Source organism: Rhineura floridana, chromosome 4 (assembly GCF_030035675.1).
Source record: "Rhineura floridana isolate rRhiFlo1 chromosome 4, rRhiFlo1.hap2, whole genome shotgun sequence".
In the NCBI taxonomy this organism is placed as follows: Eukaryota; Metazoa; Chordata; class Lepidosauria; order Squamata; family Rhineuridae; genus Rhineura; species Rhineura floridana.
The window spans coordinates 211714402-211735323 of record NC_084483.1 but is presented as its reverse complement, the minus strand read 5'-3'; the positions used below and the strand labels follow the sequence as shown (position 1 = coordinate 211735323).

The following is a 20922-nucleotide window of genomic DNA, read 5'->3' as shown; positions in this document are numbered from 1 at the left end:
GAGGCTGCAGCATGCCACCCAAACTGGAAAAACCAGCCTTCTTTTCCCCTGTGGCACTCCAGTATGGACAATAAAAAGCTGCCCGCCACTACACAACCTGTTCTGCACCTCCACCCCCAGCTAGGGAGGGTAAAGTGAACTAGCATGTATGGCCTGTAGGTAAGAGGCTGTTCTCCAGTCCCTGAGATAAGCACCATGGGGACCTTCCCTTCTGCTCATCTGCTGTGGTAGAGACAGTTTTGAAGGGGCCGTAAGACTTACCTATAAAAACCAAGAATGCCCAGCCGGTATTGAATTGCTGCCACCACCACATTTTCATAAGCTGCCAATGCAGACCCATTATATGTGGCTGCTCCTCCTACCAATAAACCTCCTCCATGGATCCAGACCATCACCTGAAAGTAAAGATAGGATTTGGGGCTCATGCTATAGCATTACTCAGCTTTCTCCATCAAAGCCAAATAAATGTTCAAATGTACATGTGATCTAGCTCCTCCCCCCAGATGAAGTAGGCAGTCCTTCTAAAACATAAAACTACACAATAGATGCTTTCATATCATAGGGAAGGTATCCTTTGTGGTTCCCCACTAGATTAGATGCATTCAAGTGCATCTATGTCAGTCTTATAACTGGGACTATTTGGCATTAGTATATTTTATATTATTTACTTAATTCAGTGAAGTTGGCAGAGTCTAGGCTGTGATTCTTTCCTGGACTGCCATTTCTGAACACCAAGAAAGTGTAAGTTACAAAGAAGATTAGATGCCTTTGGCGTCTGATAATAATGCACAATAATCTGAGAGTTTCCAAATCTCAGAGAGAAAAGAGCAAGCCATTAAATGCGGGAAACTTGGCCAAGACAAGATAATAGGGAGTGAAAAGCACTTCAGAGAACTGTAGCTTACTGGAAACCTTGTTTTCATGTCAGAACGGGTCGGCGTGAAGATGTTTAAATATAGACAATCCTCAGAAACGCCCAAAGAGACTGGTTCCTTTTCATTACTAAAAGCATCTGACAGAGCTTGTCCCACCAATGGATCCTGCAGACATCTGGACAAAGAAATAAAATAAAGAATTGTATTCAGTACACTGAGAGCAACAAAGCTTCTCATATTTGACAAACACCAATTGAGTAGAATTCTCACCGCCATAATAGGAGTAGGAGGAATCAAAGTGTGGCATGACTTAATGCATGGAGAGAACACCTTTAAAGAGCTGGAACCAGGGCAGTTGCCTGACCACAGCGTTCCAGTTTCTGATCTGACCTTTTCCTGTGATGTCACACAAGGGCCACCAAGCCTCTATAACCAGCCTCCCAAGTGACCCACCCTTTGCTCTGTGAGCCCCTCCCTCCTACAACAAGAGGATGGTCTGCCTGCCGAGGGCTTCTTGTTTCTTGCTTCCTGGATATTTCCTGGATATTGGATTGGTTGGCCAGGATTTACATATGCACCTCTTCAATTTTATTTATAGCTGTACACCTTACATAAGACCCTAAGCCAGATCAAGCCAGTGGCCCATCTAGTCCAGCACCTCTAAACTAAAAAGCCCCAAATGCTGCAACCTCTCCTCACAAGGGAGTAGCTCCACTGCCTTGATCGTTTGGGTTGCCCTTTTCTTAACCTTTTCCAGTTCTACAATAGCCTTTTGGAGGTGAGGCAACCAGAACTGTACACAGTATTCCAAATGCAGTCACACCATAGTTTTGTATAATGGCATTATGACAATGGCAGTTTTATTTTGGATACTTTTCCTAATGATCCCTAATATGGAATTTGCTTTTTTCACAGCTGCCGCACACTGGGTCAACATCTTCATTGAGCTGTCTGCTAAGATCTGAAGGTCTCATTCCAGGTCAGTCACCACCAGTTCAGACCCCATGAGCGTATATGTGGAATTAAGATTTTTTTGCCCCAACATGCATCACTTTACACTTGCTCAGATTAAATTGCCTTTGCCATTTTACTGCCCATTCAACTCAGTTTGGAGCTCTTCACAATCTCTTTTTGTTTTAATGCCCCTGAACAATTTAGTATCATCAGCAAACTTGACTACCTCGCTGCTCACCCCTAACTCTAGATGGTGTATGAACAAGTTCAAAAGCATAGGTCCCAATAGGGACCCGCTGGGAGACCCCACATTCTACATCCCTCCATTGAAAGAACTGTCAATTTATTCCTACCCTCTGCTCCCTGCTGCTTAACCAATTCCTGATCCACAAAAGGGCCTCTCCTCTTATTCCATGACTGCTGAGCTTACTCAGGAATCTTTCATGAGGTACCTGGTTGAAAGCTTTTTGAAAATCCAAGTACACTATGTCAGCTGGCTCATGTCTATCTATACGCTTGTTGAGACTCTCAAAGGTTGGTGAGACAAAAGGTACCCTTGCAGAAGCTGGACTGGTTCTGCTTCAGCAAGGCTTGTTCTTCTACATGCTGGGAGACAACAAAAGCAACAAAAAAGCTTTCTTCAGCTACATCCATAGTAAAAGATAGATAAAAGAATTGGTGGTATAGCTACTCCATGAGGATGGCAAAATGATAACAGATGACAAAGAAAAGGTAGAAGTGCTGAATTCCTACTTTGTCTCAGTCTTCTCCCACAAGAGGGTCTCCTGGCAAATATGAAGTTAAAGAGGCAGGGCTGTAGCTTGAGATTAATAGACTAAAGGTCATGGAATACCAAATCACTTTGAACGAGTTCAAATCTTCAGGTCCCAATGAACTGCATCCTAGAGTATTGAGGGAACTGGCTGAAGAACTCTTGGAACCACTGTCTATTCTCTGTCCAAAATCATGGAGGATGGGTGAAGAGCCAGATGACTGGACAAAGGCTAATATTGTCCCTCTCTTCAAAAAGGGCAAAAAGGAGGAATCTGGGAACTACAGACCAGTCAGCCTGACATCGACCCCTGAAAATTCTGGAGCAGATTATAAAGGGGTCAGTCTGGAAGCACCTTGAAACCAATGCATTCATTACTAGGAGCCAATGTGGATTTATCAAGAACATATCCTGCCAGGTTATGGCACAGTAATTTAGAGCAGAGATTCCCAACCTGGGGTCCATGACCCCCAGAGGGGCTGGGAAGTCATCCTGGGGGGCCCACAAAGAGCCAAGAAAGGAATTATTATTTTAAAAATGTCTTCAGGATGGCTGAACAAACTGAGCAAGTGTGAGCGGCTTCCATTCCTGGCTCCTCACCCTGCCCTCAAGGAGACCAGCTGCTGACTGTCCTTCTGGAGCTCCCAGCTCCTTAACCCCTTATGGAGAAGGGTAGTCCCAGCTTTTGCATGCAGCACAGACTTGTGGCGGCGGCAGCAATAGCAGAAGGAGAGCGCAGACATGGTGGCAAACAGGTACTGAGCGGCGTGTGTGTGTGCAGGGGGGTCCACTGGCCCTCTTGCAACCCCTTCCCGTAACCCACCAGACTCCTGCAGTGTGAACAACACAGAAAGAGGCACACAGCAGCGGCAGCACACTCTCCCCTCCCGTGCATTTTCCTGTAGCCCCACACAGGCCAGTACCAGACTAAGGGGAAGGGGTGATGATGGGGGGCAGAAAAAAATGGGAGGTCACTGCTCACCTTTGCCTCAGAAAGAGAGGGAGAGAAAGAGGCAGCGGCTGAGGATGCCATCCTCGCACTCGCTGTCTGCTTCCCTCTCCTCCCTCCCATGGGACACCCTCCCTTTGGTGTAGGGGTACCGGAGGGGGAGCGAGAGAAAGAAGAGGAGTGAGACCATGTGCACTTGTTTTGAGGTCTCCCTGCCACCAGAGGTCACTGAGAAACGAAGCACCTAGAATGGACACACGGCCCACTTTACTCCAACCCTCCCTCCCCGCCCTCATGCCCCAAGAGCCCTCCCTCCCATGTGGCTGCTCCTCTTTGCTCTTCCAGCAGCTCCTGCCTCTTACTTGCTGCCTTCTTTTGACCCACTGAACCTCTCCCCCCACATAATGTGACATGCCTTTCCTCCCTCTAGCCCTGCCCCTCCCTTCGTATCACTTCCATCTCTCTTGTATTTCTGCCGCTGCCCACTCGCACTCGCCTGCCCCCACCCCTGGCACCCACGTTTGCTCCTATTTTGATTTTGCCTATAGGCCTGCTTGAACTGTGTGTTTTAATTTATTACATGTTTATTGGGGTTTAATTTCCTGCCATGCAGATTTCTCTCTTCTGCCTGTTTCTCCACCTGCGTTAAAGTTGTGGCGAAGGCCAGAGTAGCAGCAGAAGAAGAAGCAACAAATAACATGTGGGGGTCACAAAATTTTTTGAGGTTACAGAGGTTTGCCCGTACTCATAAAGGTTGGGAACCACTGATTTAGACTACCTAGAAATTTCACCATTTTTTTGTGACTGGTATACATATTTAGCCAGTCTATGTCAGGGTGGTTGAAGTCCCCTATTACTATAACATTTCCTAGTTTGGATGCTTCCTTGGTTTCATTTCTCATCTCAAGGTCTCCCTGAGCATTTTGCTCAGGGGGGTGATAGAACGTACTAAGTTGCTGTTGGGGTGCAGCAGCATCACCCACATTGATTCTGTGGAGGAGCCTTCCTCTTTGGAGGTTTCTAGCTTCCTGGATTCAATACCCTCTTTCAAGTAAAGAGTGACACGTCCTTCTCTGTCCTTCCACTATAGTTTATATCCAGGGATAACTGTGTCCCACTGGTTTCCTCCATTCCACCAGGTTTCCGTTATGCTCACTATGTCCTCTAAGACCAAGTACTCCAATTCTCCCATCTTGGCTCAGAGGTTTCTAGCATTATGGTTTGGTCTGTGGTACCATGGCCGCTCTGAATTGCTATCATCTGCCTCTGCATTCACAGTGCCTAGTTCTAGGCCTACCTCATTTAATTTGTCATCATTTCTTATCTTTTACTCAGGAGGGAGATTTGTTCTGTTCACTCCCTCCTCAGGTCCTGCTGCCTTTCCCCCTCTCAGTCAGCTCTGTCACCTTTTTGATTTTGAGCACCAGCAGTCTGGTTCCATCCCAGTTCAAGTAGAGCCCATCCTGTTTGTACAGGCCTGGCTTGTCCCAAAATGTTCCCCAGTGTCTAACAAATCCAAATCCCCTCCTGCTGACACCATTGCCTCATCCACACAGTGAGACTACAAAGCAGGCCCTCTCTCGCTGGCCCTGTATGTGGGACCGGCAGCATTACAGAGGTCCTGTCTTTCAGCATCCTACCAACAACCTACATTTTGCTTCCAGGACCTGCACTTCCCCATGTCATTGGTGCCAGAGGCTGGACAGCTATCTGCGGGAGATGCTCTAGCTGTGGATTTCCTGCTGTGAGCAGGGGGTTGGACTCGATGGCCTACAAGTCCCCTTCCAACTCTATGATTCTATGATTCTAAGACCACGGATTCCTCCCCACCACTATCTACCAAGCTATCTAGACAATGGGCGGCATCCACAACCATTGCGCCAGGCAGGCAAATAACCTTGTGGTCTGCACAGCCGTCACACACCCCACTATCTATGTTCCTAATGATCAAATAACCCGCTACCCTCAGCACAAGTCCCCCAATGAATGGGTCCCTTCTAAGGGATCATTTCCCTCTTCCTCAGATGGATGCTGTCCTTCCCCAAGGCCCATGATAGCAGGAGAACTGTCATCCTTGGAGTGGGACACAGCTATGATGTCCCCGAAGGCCTCATCCACAGACCTCTCTGCCTCTCCCAGCCTCTTCAGGTCACCCACCTTTGCCTCAAGGAAGCAAATTTGTTCCTGGTGAGCCAGGAGCTCATTACACCCAAGAGCACATCCATGGCATGTAGATGTACATGTTACATACAGTGCAAAACACTGGAAAGCCCCCACGCCCCTGCTGGCTTCCTACCTGCATAATTGTTTTTGTAGCTTATTGAGTTAATTTATTGAAAGCTGAGGTTTTGTTCAGGTCGAGGGCCAGACAGGCAGCGTGGGGGGCCTGGCCTCCTCATCCTGCTGCCAAACTCACTCTGCTGCTTAACTCACCTTGACACTTTGTCAGCTGGGGGCTCCCTCTAGCTCATGGATTTGGGGTTCACATCTGTGGGTGTCCTGGCAAACATCTCCCTTGGCACCTGCAAGTCCCCTTGCCCTTATTAATCAAATACATGTTTTACAGTTTTGGCTACCTCATTGCTCACCCCTATCTCTAAATCATTTATGAATAATTTAAAAGCACAGGTCTCAGTATCAATCCTTGGAGGACTCCACTTCCTACATTTCTCCGTTTAGGCGAACTGTCACTTTATTCTCACTCTCTGCTTTGATCCAAATGGCAGTTTGAAGCTTTTGAAACTTCACTGATTTTAACCATACTTTGCATGATGGTTCTGAGATCCAATCCAGGAGCAGGATTCCATCCATGTCTGCATATAATTGGATGCTATTTTGAATCAGGACACTGGACTGAACCTTTCAAAACTGCACTGATTATTTTGATTCCTTAGAATCCCCAACCAAGGCCTGGTATAGGGCTGTGAGTCCCTTATATAACATGAGGTCACTGCATTCTGCAGGAGAATTTCTCCTTGAAGTTCCAAAAATATCAGTAGCCTACTCCACCATAACTTGAAGCAGGGCTTTCAGTGTGACTACCCTGTCCTGTGGAAGAACATTCCTGTTGAGATGTGACAGGTACTTTTTGGAAACAACTGAGACATTTTGAAATGGAAATGGACTGCCTTCAAGTCGATTCTGACTTATGGCGACCCTACGAATAGGGTTTTCATGGTAAGCGGTATTCAGAGGGGGTTTGCCATTGCCTCCCTCTGAGGCTGAGAGCCAGTGACTGGCCCAAGGTCACCCAGTGAGCTTCATGGCTGTGTGGGGATTTGAACCCTGGACTCCCAGGTCATAGTCCAACACCTTAACCACTACACCATTTTAGTTTCAACAAAATTTTCCAGCTGAATGGAAAGATCTTTACCTTAGGTATTCCTTTTGTATTTTTTAAACCTATATTTGTTTTTGAACTATTTTTAGTTCTTTTTATGGCATATTTGTAAATCACCTTGAGCCTCATGTGAAAGATTATTCATAAATTAATAAAATAATCTGCACGAAGTTCCTCTACCTGTGTGTCTCTGCCTTGCAGAGGGAGGGAGCCTTGTGTATGTGAGTCAGAAAGCCTGAAATCTCCTAGGCTGTAAGAGAGCATGCTTTTTCTGATAGGAGCTAGCAGGTCTTTCCTGATGACCTTTATACTGTGCTCACTAGCTTGTGCATTTAAAGCTGTGCATTGCTCACTCCTGCTCTCCATCTGTTGGAAGTGGGGCAAGAGCAACTCCTGTTTGGGTTCTTTTGTTTGTATTCCAGAAAGAAGATAGGGTTAAGGTCCTCCAGCTGGCTTGGCTTGCTTACCTTTACCTGTGCTCTTCTCTGCCTGACTTCCTTCTTGTAAACTGATATGCCCAGGGAAGCTGACCTGCCCCTCCTTCCTTTGTCTTCTTCTTCAACTGTCCCAGGAGAGAGGAGATATCTTTGTCTTTGCTCTCTCTCCTGAGTCATGAGGGCAATACCCAAGTCTGGGCGTTGCACCTCCAGCTTAGTTAATTAGTTGGAACTATTTATTTATTTATTTATTTTATTAAATTTATTAGTCGCCCATCTGGCTGGTTGTCCAGCCACTCTGGGCGACGTACAAAATAAAAATATACAAATACATTAAAACATTAAAAATCTCAACAATAATAATAAAACCTAACCCACCCAAAAAGCCTGCCTGAAGAGCCTGGTCTTCAAGGCCCTGCAGAAGCTCATCATAGAGGGGGCATGGCGGAGATCATTTGGGAGGGAATTCCACAAAGTGGGGGCCACAATTGAAAAAGCCCTCTCCCTAGTCCTCACCAGTCTAGCTGTTTTAACTGGTGGGATAGACAGAAGGCCTTTTGAGGCCGATCTTGTTGGGCGGTATTGCTGCTGATGCTGGAGGCGCTCCTTCAGATAGACTGGGCCAAAACCGTATAGGGTTTTAAAGGTCAGGACCAACACCTTGAATTGGGCCCGGAAAACAACCGGTAACCAGTGCAACTCCTTCAGCACTGGAGTGATGTGATCTTGCCGGTGGCTACCTTTAATCAGGCGAGCGGCTGCATTCTGTACCAGTTGCAGCTTCCGGACCATTTTCAAGGGTAACCCCACATAGAGCGCATTACAGTAGTCTAGGCAAGAGACCAGGGCATGTACCACCGATGGGAGCAGATGACTGGGAAGGCAGGGGCGCAGCCTCCGTATCAGATGGAGATGATACAGTGCCGCCTGGCTCACAGCCGAGACCTGAGCCTCCATGGACAGCTGGGAGTCAAGAATGACCCCCAGGCTGCGGACCTGGTCTTTCAGGGGCAATTGTACCCCATTGAGCACCAGGTCAACATCCCCCAACCTTCCCTTGTCTCCTAGGTATGCCTTTCCTATCTATTATGTATTTCTATAAATAAAGTAGCTTTTTCTTGTATCTCAGTGATTTAAATGCAGTGTAAAAACCTGCTGCTTAGGTAAATACACACACTGCCACATGCAGTTCAGACCACTGAGTTCCCTTGCATATCCCTAACACCACCCAGGAAATGCAGGTTCTGTGAAGTCATGTAGGCATATCCCAGAGTGTTCCTCCATGTTCTGCCCCAATCTCTTGCAAGTTCATATTGAGCACAATTAATCTGCATATTGGAGGCAAGTAGTATAGAGAACAGTGACCTCTCTCTCTCTCTCTCTCAGACGCACACACACCAGTGTGGTCAGAAGGGCATTGCAGGAAGGACTAGAGTTGGGCCAACTCTTCTAACCATCCCATGACAGCAAGTAATACTTAATCAGGGTTACCAAATAGTTCCTACTTCTGACTTACATGGGTGGGTGGGATGTTGCATCTCTGAGATGGCTCCAAGGTTCAGCCGGCTGTGGTTGGGAAAACCGCAAAGATCCAACAGGTGGTTTTGCATAGGGAACTCCAAGAAAAACATCTACATTTCTCTCAGCACCGCTGACTTTGACCTGTTGGCCCCGGAGCCTCCCATTCTTGGTGAGCACGTGTGGAGGAGCAGGATTTTGGTCTGTGTGATAAATTTAACATCATTAGAAATGTCTGAGGCGGAGAACCTTTGCTGTTCTGGCATGCAAGCTGCAGAATTTCAAGCCTACAAGTGGAAGGTAGGAACTACACGCCTCTCAGGTGGTGTCAGAAGCAGTGTTAGATTTTGCATCTGGAAAAGCGTAGAAAGACTTAAGCAATACTATAGGAAGATGTGGTCGAAGGTAGCACAAGCTCTATGTCTGGTGGTGAGACAGGCAGAACTTCATCAGGCATATTTTCTACTTGATTGACTGGCACTTAATACAACTTTTCACTACACAAAAAAATCTCAGAATTATAGTGTTGGAAGGGGGCCACATGAGAGGCCAAGTAGCCCAGCCCAGCCCCCACTTGATTGAAGAACTGTGGTCTTTGATTGAAATAACTCTTCTTGTCACTAATATCACTGCCTTGGTCAATGAGGACTCCGTTGTTTGTGTCTAGTGGGGCATTTGTTGATAATGCCCCCCAACAGTCACACTGTTGGCTGCTGAAAACATAGTATCTACACCTGCAACAGTATGTTTCAGCTGCTCACACCCAGACCACCGACTCAGTCATTCACGCAGTGCTTGTGGCTGGCCTGCTGTTCACTGTGTGCAGATGGTGGGATTATTTGGGATTTCCTCCTGATCAGTGTCTTCTAGCAGAATCCACCTACCCTCGCTGGTTCTGTCTCCCCCCCCCCTCTTTCTCTCTCTCTCTCTCTCTGTGTTTCTTAACTTCAGCCTGACTGCTCCTGCTCTTCTTCTGCTTCCTCCTCAGTGGGAGGGTTGTACCTTGCTGTTGCCCCCCTATTTTTCATCCCATCCTCTTCTTTGTAGTTTGTTTTATAAACTCCTTCCTTCCCTCTCTGTCTCCCACCCCTTTCCTCTGGAACATATTTATATCCTGGGCATCAACAGAGGCAGGAGGAGGATATGCGATTTGGCAGCATGACTGCCTCTTTCAGCTGGGCTGGGGAGAAGAGAACCTTGCTAGAATGCTAGATATTCTTTGGATTTTCCCCCTTCACCTCAGGCATTTGTCGTCAGTTTTTGCAGTTGTTCTTGCCTGCTGGCTCCCCTTCTTCCTGTATTAGTTTAGAGTAAGCAAAAGGGGCCTTTGGTCCTCCAGATGTTGCTGAACTACAACTCCCCCATCATCATCCCTGGCCACTGGCAATGCTTGCTAGGGCTGATGGAAGCTGTAGTTCAGCAACATCTGAAAGGTGAAAGGTTCCTCAAACCTGGTTTAGATCAAACTCTCTCCCTGAAAGTTTTTACCTTGATGAGGGAAGCTTCCATGCCTTCAACATTTTGTCCTATGTTGTTTTTATCAAAGTAACTGTGGTCAAGGCTATGGGAAATGGGCAGCAATCCTGCATGCATTTAGCTAGGAGGAAGCAGAGCCGGGGAGCAGATTGCAAAGTCAACATGTAGAGGATCAGTCCAAAATTAATTATGGAACCAATCTCTCTTCAGAAAAAATGTGGGAAATATATTTTAGAAGAAGCATATCTTATCTAGGTACAGCTTCTAGGTACAGCTTATCAAAAACTAAGGGAGGAATTGAAGAGCATGTGTCTTTATTTATTTATTTATTTATTTATATCCCACCCTTCCTCCCAGCAGGAGCCCAGGGCGGTGTCTTGTGTCTGAAAAATCCATCTGAAAGTTTCGTATTGATAAAATTATGTATAAACCTGGCAGTAGTGCTGCCCTAGACTCTCCTGCTGGATAGTTACCAAAATAATAATTAATATGTAGTGTTGACTTGATATCAGTAAAGTTTCTAAAACAAGCTTGTGAATTTCAAAAGTGATTTTTAAAATACTGAAAGAGTGTGTTCCATTTAACAAGCATGAGAAGAAACATTTTAAATATTTTAAGATGAATGTGATTGTAAATGCAACCTTTTCCTAAATACAACCTATCCCGACCCATACTGCCTTCAAGTCGATCCCGACTTCTAGCGCCCTCTGAACAGGGTTTCCATGAGGCTGAGAGGCAGTGACTGGCCCAAGGTCACCCAGGGAGCTTCATGGCTATGTGGGGATTCGAACCCTGCTCTCCCAGGTCCAACACCTTAACCGCTATCAGGGCTTTAGAATAGAAATCCGGGAAGGATTGCTTAGGACTTCTGGGAAGGACTGCTTAGCTTGTGCTTGCCTCTGAGGCGAGCTCTCATCTCAGAGGAAGCTTTTTCAGTTTTAAAACCAGCCAAAAGGTTTTTTTTTTACTGGTAAAAACTTTCTCCCAGGCAAGGGAGAAACGAAGAGATTATCCACAAGCTTCGTTGTGTTTGTTGGGGGACTTGAATTCATTAGGAACGAAGGACCTGCCAGCAACGTCGGACGGAGCCAGGAATTTCAAGCAAGCTCAAACTGATTAAGCAAGACTTTTTTTTTCTTTAAAGAAAAACGTATTCTAACAGGCAAGCATTCTTCTATCTACACTTATCACTTTGTTATCGTTACAATAAAAGAGATTTGTTAAAGGATCGGCAACAAAGAATCCCTGGGTGAGTTATAACTTTCTCTCATATACACGGAATTAAGGAGGAAGAAAATCGAAATAGCCTATCTTTGTTTTTTATTGCAAAAAGCTGGCATGGAATTGAGCATTTTAAAGATATAAACGGATGAGGGGCAACTAATCTAAAGAGGAAATCTGATTTTATGACATTTGAGACTATTTTTTCTGGTCTACTTTTTTTTTTTTTGATGAATCTGCTTACTTTTTATGCCATTAATTTTTTGGATGCTGTGAACTAAATTAGTTTTGCACTTTTGGACACATAAGAGATAAGGCGGTTTGTGCTGTCTAGAGGGTGATGTCAGCAGGCTTGGAGGATTAACTCCTTTGTGACTGGAAAAAGAAATAAACTGTTCTTTGCTTGGGAATAGTTAAGAATGACAATCAAGAAGGTGGCTGAGACCCTGGATGTACAGGAAGGGGTTCTCTATTTAGATATGTTTCAGAAAATAATGAATGAGATTAAGCTGGTGAGACAGGAGCTGAGACAGAGCAGACAAGAGATGAAAAGTGAATTTGGCAAAATGAGACAGGACCTGATGGAAATTCAGGATTCTTTGAGAGGGGAGGTGGATGAGACCAAAGATACGGCTGGACAAATAAAAGAAGATGAAATAAAAATTAAAGGAAAGGTTCAAGCCCTGGAGATTGGAATAGATATATCAAATATAGACTTGGAAAAAGATTTGGATTTTATGGCTGTGATGGATCCTGGAGACAAATATCACTGTTTGGAATTCAGCACCGTCCTTGAAGGAATCGGTGAAGAGATTAGAGATAAAGATATCGACGGTTCAAAAAAATTCCTGGATTGGAAGGATTTGATGGAACTTGAAATGGAGAAAGTTTACAGAATTAATTCCAGATGTGTGACAATGGAAAAACTCTCGGGAGATGTGATGGTGCATTCTGTGGAAAGGAGGAGCAGAGATGCAACTTTACAACAACATTTCAGTGGTACATTCGGAATTGATGGCAAGGAAATATTTGTGATGAAAGAAATTCCTATCAGACTTTTATTATATGACTACTATGACTATGGCAGCAAGATTATTATGGGTGCAAGGATGGAGATGGAAGATGGAATTAACACTGAGAATGGCTATTGAAACTACTGGACCTAGCAGACTTGATGAGATGGATTAATTGACATGTTTATTTGGAGAAAAATTGATGGATATATTTCTCAAGGAGTGGAAGCCTCTCTTTGACTTTTTGCGGAAAGAATAAAGTAATGTTAATGAGATTTGATGATTAATTAAGATGACTACTGGAGGAAAGTGATTTTGTAATATATTAAGAGACAGGTTTGTTATATATTATAGATCTATAACTGATCTGCGACAAATCGGAAGTCAACATTTTATTGTATTGTATTAGTTATTAATTTGTTTTTGTTTTGTTTGTTTTGTTCTGTTTTGTTTTTTGAAACTTTGAATAAAAATTAATGATAAAAAAAAGAATAGAAAACCACAAGAATTCTCTGGGTTTAGCATGTTTTGTTTGTTGTGGTAGTAGTCATTAAGTTTTAAAAGAAGGAAATGATTAAGAGGAAAGGTAAGATTACAGTTTATTGGCGCTGAACAAGTCATAAGGGAAAGTGTTTGCATACCACAGTTTAAAGCGACCTGGCATGACATTCTCCTAGAGTTCAATGAACCAGTTTACACTGCTGACATGGCTTATTTTCATACATTGTGAACATTTCTCAGTATGCAGCATTATGCTTGCTGCTTTTAAACAAACATCAATTAGGCATGAAAGTATTTCTGTTGGGAACATAAGAACATAAGAAGAGCCCTGCAGGGTCACAGCACAGCTTCCTGACATCGGCTGTAATAAGCTGAGAAAGAAGTTTTCTTTCTGTGTTCAAAAACAGAGCTTGGGAAACCTTGTTCAATTAACCAAAACAATCCAGCTCGTTTCACACCCCTGCTTGCCCAGGTGGGCTTGTTTATGGCTTGCCCAAGCTGAGAAGGGACAGTGATCTTAATTGGTTTGCAAATGCTCTCACCCTGCTTATGTAAACAAGAATCAAAGAAAGACTCTTGTTAGTCAAACTAAAGCACAGACAAGGGCTGGGAATAAACATCACAGCTGTTTTCCCAGCCCAAATTCAGGGTCAAGAAAGATAAACAAAAGTCACTTGTGTGAGAACCCAGCAACCTGGGTGCTGGGAAGATCATCATAGAATAGTAGAGTTGGAAAGGGCCTATAAGGCCATCAAGTCCAACCCCCTGCGTAGAAATGCAGAAATCCAAATCAAAGCATTCCCCACAGATGGCTGTCCAGCTGCCTCTTGAATTCCATTGTCGTATGGCTCTAACAGTTAAGAAGTTTTTCCTGATGTCCAGTAGAAATCTGGCTTCCTGCAACTTGAGCCCATTATTCTGTGTCCTGCACTCTGGGACGATCGAGAAGAGATCCCAGCCCTCCTCTATGTGACAACCTTTCATGTACTTGAAGAGTGCTATTGTATCCCCCCTCAGTCTTCTCTTCTCCAGGCTAAACATGCCCAGTTCTTGTTGACCATTGAACCGCACTGTCACTGAGTCTGTTTTCCATCAAGTCTGCAAAACTGTAACTAGGGGGAGTTATGTCTTAGCCCAGTCTGGGAACGGGCTGCCAAGGCTGTTGCTATGGTAACCATCTGATAGACTGGGAAAGTTCTAACAGAGTCTGTAAGTTGTGTCTTCTGTATTATGCCTCTGAACTAAGAGGTTCTCTTCTGTGTTTACCCCCAGAGGGGGGGGTGACTGAAGAAACTCTACATGTATTTACTCTTAAGCCTTAAGCCATAATGTCTTAATAAAAGACTCTTAACATGCTCTAATGCTCTGAAGAAGTTTCTTGCTCAACTTAACTCCAACGTAATGTATGCTGTTTCACACAACAATGCACACACGCCAACAGGGGTTATGGGCCCAGATCCACAGCGCATTACACGGGAGTAAGTTGCTGGTCTGAACGGCAGATGGAGTTCCAGAGGGCAGCTTGATTGATTGTACCAGACAGAGGTGAGCAACATGGCTGTAAACCTGTCTGGGGGAGGCTTGCCAATGGAAAGATTGACGGAAAAGAATTTTGCCAGCTGGAAGCCGAGGATGAGGGCTTTGCTGATAAAAGAGGATTTATGGGACATTATAGATGGACCCCCTCCGGCGGTACTGACCGCGGCCTGGATGCATAGAGATCAGAAGGCGCAGGCTTTTATACTTCTGGCTCTATCTGACTCTCAACTGCTACACGTGAGAGATGTTATAAACGCCAAACAGATGTGGGACGTGTTGGAGGCTCTTCATGTGCAACAGACTGCGGGATCTAGATTGTGTTTGGCACGGAAGCTTTATCAAATGCGCTTCACGGGTGAGTGCGAAATGTGTGAGCATCTCACGGAATTCAGACGCCTGTTTGCTGAGTTGACGGACCGAGGCGTTGAACACTCTGAACTTCAGAAGACCTATCTGATCCTGGCTTTGCTCGATGGGACTTGGAATAATATGGTCATGGCTTTCGAAGCCATGCCTGATGGAGGTCTGAACGTTGCCTTTATTGAGGAAAAGCTGACCCAGGAATGGCAGCAGAGACAAGAGGCGAAAAGTGCTGAGGAAAAGCAAAGAGCCAAGCTGAAAGAAGAAAGCAGCAGCAGACAGGAAAACAAGCAGGAACAGCAGAGGCTGAAGGCTTGTTTTATTTGCAGAGCTCGACGGCATCTCCAGCGGGACTGTGCAGTCAAGCGAAACTCCAGGGACGGAGGCTTGAAGCAGGGAAGTGTGAACTTTGTTTGTAAACAGAAGTCTCAAGATTTAGGACCTGTTAATTGGCTTCTTGACAGTGGGGCAAGCCATATATTAATTAAAGACAGAAGTTTGTTTTACACTTCAGAAAAAGTGCAGGATTTTGTGCAACTTGCTGATGGATCGCGTAAAAGGGTGGAAGCCCGTGGACTGGTGAGATTTGATAAACTTGGGATGTCAGATTGTTTGTTTGTTCCGGAATTGGCTCATAACATATTGTCAGTCAGAAAACTGGTGAGTTGTGATTTTTCCATATTTTTCCACAAAGACCAATGTTATATAATGAGGGGAGATCAAGTGTGTTTGCAGGGAAGCCTTAATGATTCACAGTTTGTAATAAAGAGCAGTCAAGCTGTGTTAAATGCTGAGACACAGGTACATCAGGGCTGCGTTCATGAATGGCATCAAAGGCTGGGGCATGCAAACCTTGACACGATTAAGAAAACCCCAATGCATAGTGAAGACATGCGTTTAAGAGATTGTGGACAGTTAATGGATTGTGATTCTTGTCATAAAGCTAAAATGACTATTGCACCAATTAACCGGGAGGCTGAAAGAACCACAACAGCTCCCTACCAGCTAGTTCATGTTGATTTATCAGGGCCAATAAATGCTTCACGAGGAGGTGCGAAATTCTTTATGGTACTGGTTGATGATTTTACAAAATACACTCATGTTTATTTGCTTAAGCAGAAAAGTGAAGCTGAGCAAAAGCTGAAACTGTTCATTAAGAGAATTGAAACTCAACATGGCATCACGGTGGGGGCTATACACTCAGGCCAGGGAGAAGAATTCATGGGTAAAGCATTGCATGAAGTGCTGGCAAGTAAGAAAATAGCAATTAAACCTTCCACTGGGGTTGCAGAGAACAAAAATAGGGTGCTTGAGGAAGCAATGAGAGCCATGCTGATGGATTGCAGTTTAGGGAATTCTTTTTGGGCAGAAGCAATTCTTTATGCGAATTACATTCACAATAGGGTATTACACAGTGCTCTTGGAATGTCTCCTTATGAGAAAATCACTGGCAGAAAGCCTAAAATAGAACACATTCAAAAATTCGGGGCAAGGTGCTGGATCCACATTCCACAGGGAAAAAGGAGGGGCAAGCTTGCACCCAGAGCACAGCAAGGTTTTGTTTTGGGATTTCAGAATGCATATTTCAGAGTTTGGTGTCCAGAAACACAGCAGTTACTTCTGAGCAGAAGCATTAAAGTCTCAGAAAAACCTTGGGATCAAAGGGAAACAGTTGTTCTTACAGGGTCAGATGACACAGAAAAACAATCATTTAAGCCAGATCTTGACATTAAAGTGGAAGGCACACAAATACCTCTCAGAGATGCTTTGAATGAGCTCATTTGTGCAAAACGCAGATCGAAGAAACGTAAGGCTGAGGAAATGGAAGCTCCTGCGCAGGCTGTGCCAAGCACAAGCACAGATGGGGGGGCCGAGAGAGCAGAGGCTCTGGTACCTTTAAGACGTTCTACAAGATCAAATATAGGGAAACCACCTGAAAAATTCACAGTGGGGTTAGTATCCAGTCCTGGAATGCATAAACTGGTGGAAATGGATGCTGACACTTTGTATTTGACATGTGTACAGTCAAAGTTTGATTGAATAAAGTTCTAGCTAAATGTACAGAGATGTTTTGAAATGTACTGTAATGTACTGAGATGTAATTTTGAACTGTACTGAAATGTAAAATGTACTGCAAGATGTATTGGAGAAATGTATTGTTGTTATTGTTGTAATGAATTACAGACATGATGGGAAAATGGGGGGATTGTTGACCATTGAACCGCACTGTCACTGAGTCTGTTTTCCATCAAGTCTGCAAAACTGTAATTAGGGGGAGTTATGTCTTAGCCCAGTCTGGGAACGGGCTGCCAAGGCCGTTGCTATGGTAACCATCTGATAGAAAGGAAAAGTTCTAACAGTCTGTAAGTTGTGTCTTCTGTATTATGCCTCTGAACTGAGAGGTTCTCTTCTGTGTTTACCCCCAGAAGGGGGGGTGACTGAAGAAACTCTACATGTATTTACTCTTAAGCCTTAAACCATAATGTCTTAATAAAAGACTCTTAACATGCTCTAATGCTCTGAAGAAGTTTCTTGCTCAACTTAACTCCAACGTAATGTATGCTGTTTCACACAACAACGCACACACACCAACAGTTCTTTCAGTCTCTCCTCATAGGGCTTTGTTTCCAGTCCCCTGATCATCCTTGTTGCCCTCCTCTGAACCTGTTCCACTTTGTCAGCATCCTTCGTGAAGTGCGGAGACCAGAACTGGACGCAGTACTCAAGATGAGGCCTAACCAGTGCTGAATAGAGGAGAATTAATACTTCACGTGATTTGGAAACTATAGTTCTGTTAATGCAGCCTAATATAGCATTTGCCGTTTTTGCAGCCACATCACACTGTTGGCTCATATTCAGCTTGTGATCAACGACAATTCCAAGATCCTTCGCACATGTCGTACTGCTGAGCCAAGTATCCCCCATCTTATAACTGTGCATTTGGTTTCTTTTTCCTAAGTGTAGAACTTTGCATTTATGCCTGTTGAATTTTATTCTGTTGTTTTCAGCCCAATGCTCCAGTCTATCAAGGTCCCTTTGAATTTTGTTTCTGTCTTCCACGGTATTAGCTATGCCCCCCAATTTTGTATCATCTGCAAATTTGATAGGCATGCTCTTATCATTATACCTAATGATCACATAGGTATAAGGTCCCCCTCCCAGGGGGTCTTTTGGGTATAAATAGAGGATTCCTAGATCAGGAAGATTAAGCATCAAGGGGTCTCAAGAGCCTCAAGATAACATCAGGTAAGTGAGCCACTAAGAAGACTCTTTTCAGTAGCTAACACTCTCCCCTTTCATGCTTATTGGCTCATAGGGACAGCTGTTATGAGAGAAGGCACTAAAACAAGGATCTCATTCTCAACCCAGCAGCAAAAAAAGGGGGCGTGACTTTGACTATTATGAAGGGACCCTGCATTTCTGAATTTGCCACAATAATACTGCACACAGCCTTCTCTTTCATGCTGATTAGCTCCTAGGGATGTCTGCTGTAGTGGAGTGTGGACTCGTGAGATGACAGGGAGAACAAGTGAGATAAGGGGAAGTTGAAAAGGGGATGTGGCTGTGAGGGGGTGTTGTTTGACGATCATGAAGGGACCGTGCACTTCTGAATTTGCCACTGCAGTACTGGTAACTGCTAAGTAATTGTACTGCATTGCTTAACTGTCCTTAGTGGTGTCGGGGGTCCCATAAGGTCTTTGGATTTTGGAACATCAGGATCTTCATGTTTGTTAAAGATAAAATAACCAAGCATATGGGAGAAAAAGAAGAGACGGTATGCTTATGAACACCAGGTTCTGGAAACCACAGGAGGGAAGGCTGCTCTTGGGTGCTTCTCATGGGGAAGTGGTTGGCCACAGTGAGACAAGGATGCTGGACTAGATCAGCTGTTGGCCTGATCCAGCAGGCTCTCCTTATGTTCTCAGATACTGGATCAATTTCTGTTCCAGTTTAAAAAGTGGGTGGGTTGTTCTGGGTTTTGGTCCCGGTTTGACTCCCTGCATTGAAGCGAGCATGACCCTGAAGTACTCTTCTGGGCCTGAGGTCAGTAATCCTGGGTTTGGGGGATGTATTTGCCTCAGAAGTTAAAGAATCAGAATTGGAACTGGTGCAAACTTGGAGTCTAGACAGGAGCCTAAATTGGCCACTTTCAGAGCTTGCAAATTTGTCAGGCGGGGTCATGATACTGTATTACACCCGAGACTGTGGCTGCATACACAGTCTACATTTAAAGTACATTTAAAGCACAGAATCCTAGGAAATACTCCTAGGAGCTAGCATTCCATAGGGAGAGGTTTAAATGTATGGTGTGGACAGAGTCTGTAACAGAGGCAGGCTGGATGGGAAAGCTCCGCAAGTGATGGGAGGTGTTGGGTGACAATCACTTACTTGGCTCAACAAGCCAGAGATTCAGAAGGAGCAGTTTTAGAGGGCAACAGCCACCACTAGAGCCATCACTTGCCCTCAAGTCTGGACCCAGTGATGTGGGCAGAAGGGCAGGTTCATACGCAGCCCAGGAGTGGCAGAACATCACATGCTTTGTCTGCAGAAGATCCTACCTTCAAAAAATCACAGCATTTCCACTTAAAGGAGCCTGAGATGACACAGCCAGGAAAGTTCACTACCACTACCATCTTGGTGAGCCACGGCCAGGCAGTAAACCATCCTGGGCCAGATGGAATGATTTCTAACAGCAGTTCCAGGTGTTCAATAGCTAACTAAATAGCTTCAGTGGTGCCAGCCAGGGATTATCTAAAGTCTGATATACATGTATATGTGTTTTTGCAAGTTCAACAGGAATATTAGCATGTTGGATAGGCTATGGGACATGGTCCCCCAAACTAATGCCAAACATGGTGCCTCTTCTCCTGGCAGGTATCTTTCCTGAAGGCTTAGAAAGAGTAGAGAATACCTATTAAAGCCTGGCCAATATACCCCCCACTCCTCACCCCCCCACACTCCCTGCTCCTGAAGCAAGAGGGTCTGCCTTGGGCAACAAAGTAGCAATCTGGAGGGAGTCAGTTGCACATCAAAGTGTCCCAATGGCTCTTTTCAATTGTCTTGTCAATTCTATATTTGCCGCAGGAACAAAAAAACCAACTAACAAACAAGAAGCCCCACTCTACCCACCCCCTCCCTGCTTTTAAAATCGTACCTTCAGCTGCCAAGGCTGAGGCCAGGATGAAAGGGAGCAACCAAGCCACTTTGCCAGCCATGGAAATCTTCAACGCTCTCAGGTGCTTGAAAGGCAAGCAGATTCTTTAAATGCACTGAGGCAAAGGTTACCTAAAATATAAGCAGGCAGGATTGCACAACATTTGAGGTGTGGAGAGTTCCCTGCAAGTTGCAACAGCTTTGGGAGATGGCGCACGAAGCAGTTCCGCCTTCTTTGGCAATTCAGTTGAGGGGGGAGCTATCAAGGCAGAAGGGGGCCTCTGGAACCCTTTTTGGCTCAACTGGCAAAGTGTATCTCGGCATTTGCAGAGCAGGTGCAGGGAGCTGATGGCATTTGCCACCAGCAGAGCTCTTGGAATACTGTATAGCTTTGAGTCAGTCTCAGTCGGCTTCTATGCAATGCCTGAAAATTGCTTGCCCCCAGTCTGTAGCATGTGAGTAGTATTTACTTAACTTACACAGTTGCTTGTAAGGACTACCATATAATAACTGCATGTAAAGCATTTTAAAGTACTATGTTAAGTTTTTATTGTCATCGTTATTAGACCAACTGCACAGAGTGTGAGAGTCTGCACTGCACAGAATTCCTCCCTCAGACAGAATGGCCAGAGGCAGCCCCCGCCTGGCCACTTTCCCCCCAGGCCCTGCCAGCGTCTTGTCAATTCTATTTCTGCAGCAGGAACAAAAATCCAACAAACAAAAAAGAAAGACGCCTCAACTCTACCCACCCCCTCCCTGCTTTTAAAATCGCACCTTCAGCTGCCAAGGCTGAGGCCAGGATGAAAGGGAGCA

General features: G+C 44.9%; 1 protein-coding gene across 1 annotated transcript; it reads right to left on the bottom strand.

Annotated features, from left to right (window-relative positions):
* Positions 1 to 257: 257 nt before the first annotated feature.
* LOC133384234 (fatty acyl-CoA hydrolase precursor, medium chain-like) lies at positions 258 to 20291 on the bottom strand. The gene is made up of 4 exons (XM_061626149.1): positions 20111 to 20291; positions 8844 to 9048; positions 906 to 1050; positions 258 to 395 (listed from the first exon to the last, which is right to left on the bottom strand). The coding sequence occupies exons 1-4, from the start codon at positions 20169 to 20171 to the stop codon at positions 258 to 260; spliced, it is 549 nt and encodes a 182-aa protein (XP_061482133.1). The 5' UTR covers positions 20172 to 20291.
* Between the last annotated feature and the right edge of the window lie 631 nt (positions 20292 to 20922).

What these genes read in the sequence shown, in the direction of transcription:
- LOC133384234 (XM_061626149.1), bottom strand. Translation starts at nt 20,171, where the DNA reads ATGGCTGGCAAAGTGGCTTGGTTGCTCCCTTTCATCCTGGCCTCAGCC. An exon ending in CTCAGCCTTGGCAGCTGAAG is followed by an intron (nt 9,049 to 20,110) that starts GTACGATTTTAA and finishes TTTATCACACAG; the next exon opens with ACCAAAATCCTGCTCCTCCA. An exon ending in ACATGAAAACAAGGTTTCCA is followed by an intron (nt 396 to 905) that starts GTAAGCTACAGT and finishes CTTTACTTTCAG; the next exon opens with GTGATGGTCTGGATCCATGG.